The 4,730-nt window shown below is 31.9% G+C and overlaps 1 protein-coding gene across 2 annotated transcripts in view; it reads right to left on the bottom strand.

Annotated features, from left to right (window-relative positions):
* Window positions 1-1,107: 1,107 nt before the first annotated feature.
* The window catches only part of LOC106779835 (protease 2), a 17,670-nt gene continuing 14,047 nt past the window's right edge, over window positions 1,108-4,730 (bottom strand). For both annotated transcript variants that reach the window (XM_022776720.1, XM_022776719.1), the window contains 4 exons: window positions 3,488-3,900; window positions 3,072-3,288; window positions 1,806-1,999; window positions 1,108-1,673 (listed from right to left, as the gene is read on the bottom strand). In XM_022776720.1, coding sequence (XP_022632441.1) covers window positions 1,478-1,673; window positions 1,806-1,999; window positions 3,072-3,288; window positions 3,488-3,900 — 1,020 coding nt within the window. In that variant the 3' untranslated portion in view covers window positions 1,108-1,477. The remainder of the gene's footprint in view (window positions 1,674-1,805; window positions 2,000-3,071; window positions 3,289-3,487; window positions 3,901-4,730) is intronic.

Raw genomic sequence — 4,730 nt, 5'->3', positions numbered from 1 at the left:
AACTAATACGAATACAAATACTAATATGGGATATACATTGCATTATTTGTTTTTTCGCATATTTATAAAATATTTTACTTTAGTAGTATTATGATATTAAAATGGGTACAATCTACGTATTTAAAAACAAAATGTCTCTCTCTTATCATAGTTTTAAGAATATTCATATCAAAATTTAAACAATTAATCAATTCAATTAATTAACTAATACAAATCAAATCAAAATCTTCTAAGTAACTCATATATATGTATTAAATTAAATTGAATCCTAATTTGGTTTCTAAAATTTAAAATGCAAAAAAAAAATTATAAAATACAAATCACAAATTAGAGAGAAAAAACAATAAACTCGAAGTGTTCAAATGAGCAGTGCAAAGCTAAACTCCGGTTACTTGATTTTAATTATGTGAATTAATCATCAAAAAATAGTTCTTCGTAAATAAAGAAAAGAAAACACAAATGAGAAAAGTGGAAGAGATTATTCAAAAATTAAAGAGAGAGAGAGAGAGAGAGAGAGAGAGAGAGAGAGAGAGAGTATAAACGATTTCTTAAGTTTAAAAACTAAACTAATGGTGGTTTATGTTAATAAGTTTAGAACATATTTAAGTTATATATATTCTTTGTTATATAAAGTAAAGATAATCTTAAATGTGGTGTATAATTAAACCCATAAACCTTATAAAAGTCTAAGCTGGAATATGAAAAATTGGATTGTGTTTAAAATCACTAAAAGGCATATGCAAAATGCTAACTGCTGAGAAAAAAAAAAAGTTTAATGTGTTTGGCGAGCTTAACTTCTTACAGCCCGTTAATTTCTTGTCACCCCATGCATTTTAAAATACTTAGATCCATAAACCCAATTAAGTCCTCTGTAGTTCATAACAGAAGCTACGTTTTTGGCTTCTGCACCATGAATCCACGACTCCAACAGAGTGCTAATTACCGGGTAACTCTGACTGGCATTACTTGCGTTTTCAATATAGAATTTTGTGAACTACAGAGTGTCAATCTCCAGATAAACCCCAGCAAGCACAGGGATGAAGATTCTGCTGATAGCATAACGATAGGAGGCTTCTATATACAACAAATATAAAATCCCGAATCATCATATTTTAGTTTCTCAGTTGTTAAATTTCCCATGTAATAATACATGTCGCAGTTCATATTAGACGCCAGGAAAGTAAGCATGCATTGAGTTGCCTTTCTTCTGTGTTGATAAGCCACGGAAAACATAACATGAATCAAGAAACAATGATGCAATGTAAAACATTGTGATGTGGAGATAGATACCTACTCTGAAAGAAAGATACTAGACAGTTTAATGATATGCCTCTACATAGATAATAATATATGCTCAAACATATCTGCGTCTATGAAGCCTAGGTATAAAACAATGCAATAGACGGACAGAAAATTTTCGTTGACACAAAGGAAGCCATTCACTTCTCCAAACCGATTACTTAATAAATAGTATTACTCATTCTATTGAAATTCCAAGAGCTTTCATAAGGAAAGCATACTCATATGCTGTTTCGTCACATTGAGCATAGTGACCACCTTCGCCAAAATGCCCTCCAACCATACTTGTTTTCATGATGACAGTAAGGGAACAACGAGGGCATGTACTATCACGTACTTTAGCAACCCATTTAGCACCTTCCCAAACTCCAACCCTGAGAATGAATGTCAAATACTAACATCAACATTATTGAAGCGATTAGAAGTTGCTCAATGCATAATTACGATGTAAAGTGTGCATTTCAATAATATTGTGTGTGACAGATGAGTACAAGGAATAAGATTACCTTGAATCATTAACTGCTGCCGTAACCAAAACTGAAGGAAAACAACTGTTTGGAGGAATGTTGTCATAAGGAGAATAACTAAGAATAGAATCCAGATATGATTGTAGCTGAGGATTTCCGAATTCTTCATAGTCCAAAAGTGTGAGTGGTAGACTGGGATCCAACAATGTGTTGCATATATCAAGAAATGGTACCTGGTGTGTACAACCCATCCAATTATCATCGGGAGGTTTTTAAAATATGAAATTGTCAATAATGTGAACTGATAAAGCTAACTATCAGCTATAAATAAATAAAAAATGAATGAAATTATTTAATTTAGTAAATATGACACTTTTTTTAATTGATGCATAAAATGCAAAGCACACTCAAATCTACATGATAAATGTGCACGAGTTAAAGACAAATAACATTTTAGTTCATGGACATCTAAATAAAAATTTCAGAGGGAGAGAAAAGGAAAGGCAAACAGATTGAAAGAGCTATATAATACATTTTGTGAAAATAGTGAAAAGTAGGTATAAGATTAATTTAATTCCCTTTGTGTTGAAAATACAAATAGAGAAATATATTTATAATAAAGAATAATACAGAAAACTGTGAACTAAGTCCAAATATACATAATATTATAACTAAAATAAAATATTGTAACAAACAATATCTAATGATATCATAATAGTATGTAACACATTTCGAGGCTCATCTAGTGGATATGATTTCAGATTACCAAAAGCTAATTTTGGTCCTCCAGAGGTTATTTGATAGAGTATGTTATTCATTAAAAAACATTTGAAATTAATTCTTCTCCAAATCTCAAGGTTCTTCCTCTCTAAGTAACCTTGTATAATATCTCTTTCGCTAAAGGTTGACAATTGTTTAGTCTTCTGAATTTAGACAGAAACATGGAATTTCAGCCAACAGTAGACAGATGGTGCTGATTGAAGGGCTTAAATTTGAAATATGCTAGATATTTTCTCACTGCTCACCATCTCTGAATATCTCATAAGTGTTGGAATCATTATCTATAGGTGTTATCATTTAGGCTAGTATGCAGAAGTCTAATGGTTTTTTTACCTAGTTCTGTTCCTAGTAGTCTAGGACAGTCTCTTGACCTTCTATCTCCCTATTGTATCATCTCTTTGTTATTATAAATAGCAGAACATGAGAGGGATAATTAAGCCCTCAAGATTATATTTTTATCAGTTTTAATCTCAAGTATAAGCAATCCTTCATTTCTTGTTACAATCACAATTATATTAAACTTACTTTTAATATAACAGCACGAAAGAGTTGGGGACACATATTCACAGCTGCACCAACCAGAAGGCCGCCTGCACTCCACCCAATAGCACAAAGCAGATCACTCTGAACAAAACCCTTATTAACTAAGTAGTTGCCACAGGATACAAAATCAAATATTGAATTCTGTTTGTTTAATCCACTCCCAGATTGATGCCATGAAGGACCTCCACCACCACCACCTCTGTTACAACACAGATTACCCCATAATTAAAATTTAAAAACATAAAACTTGCAAAGAACATAATAAAGTTATCCCATTTGTCATGGTCAACAGAACCATAAATGCAAAACATGTAAGCATATCATATGAAACAAGCCAGTACTCATATAAAAGGCCGACATGAATACTAAACTGTAGAAATAGATGTCAGGCAACCAACCTTACATCAGCAAATGCCACTACCCAACCACGGTCCAGTAAACTCAGGCGATCTGAATACCAGCTCTTGTCCAGATCTTCTCCGTACGCTCCATAGCCTACTAAGAGTCCAGGGGATTGACCCCTCTTCCAGGATTGTCTAGAGTACACAATGGTTAGTGGAACCATTACACCATCATGGGAAATAACTTCCTCCCTCTGACAACAGTATATTTGAGAAAAGTCCTTCCATCTCTGTGAACTTAAATTCGTGGCACATTCTTTCTTATCACTACATGCCTCTTGAATTGTACTCCTATTTAGCTCAAAAGTTGGGATGGACGACCAACCAACAGAATCACAGTTCACTTCCTCTTGATGCACAATAGAGTATGTATGTTTTGACATATCATAGTCAACAACTAAATCTGGCATCTGTTCACTCACCCAAACCCCAGAAAATGAAAGAAGCTTCCAAAATAAAGCAGATAAATCATAGATATAATACTTCAAAAATATGCACTTCAACGAAATCATAAAAATTAAATGATAACATTCAAGACAGTAATACACATTTAATTAACTAAAATTACTTCTGGTAATTACATATGCTCATTGAGTAGATTTGAAATGAGCCAATCTGCAACAATTGATTTAATTAGTAATAAAATAAAATTTACGAAGTCTGAAGCTCAACAATTATCAGAACTCACAAGTCGAAGCACTATCAAATACTCAGCTCGCACAATTATAAATAAATAGTATTTATAGAGTGGCACAATATAGATTATAAAGGGAAAAGGAAAAATATTACTAAAAAATCTGAAAGGACGGAATTTGACAATGCAATTGCTATAAATGCCTCCACGGTCCTACTGTTCTTGCAAATACAACAAAAAAAAGTCTTAAGTTTTTAATATATTAACATTTTACCGAGAAAGTAAGTGGCAAAATTCAGTTAAAATATGATCTTTATTAGGTACTTAAATATCTGATTTTCCTTAACAGAGTGGAGAATAGACGTAGGTCAAAATTCTGAATCTAAAGGTCAAAATTTTGAACTTGAAAGACTGAAGAAGGGAGGGGCAGAATAGAGCAGGCTGATCCTTGTTGTTATGGGATTGAATGTAATCTTTCCAAACACTCTGCAGTGTTTTTGAAATATCTATTTATATACATACATACATACATATATATATATATATATATATATATATATATATATATATATATATATATATATATATATATATATATATATATAT

This window comes from Vigna radiata, unplaced genomic scaffold (genome assembly GCF_000741045.1).
Source record: "Vigna radiata var. radiata cultivar VC1973A unplaced genomic scaffold, Vradiata_ver6 scaffold_169, whole genome shotgun sequence".
Lineage (NCBI taxonomy): Eukaryota > Viridiplantae > Streptophyta > Magnoliopsida > Fabales > Fabaceae > Vigna > Vigna radiata.
This window is presented reverse-complemented; position numbering and strand designations above follow the sequence as displayed.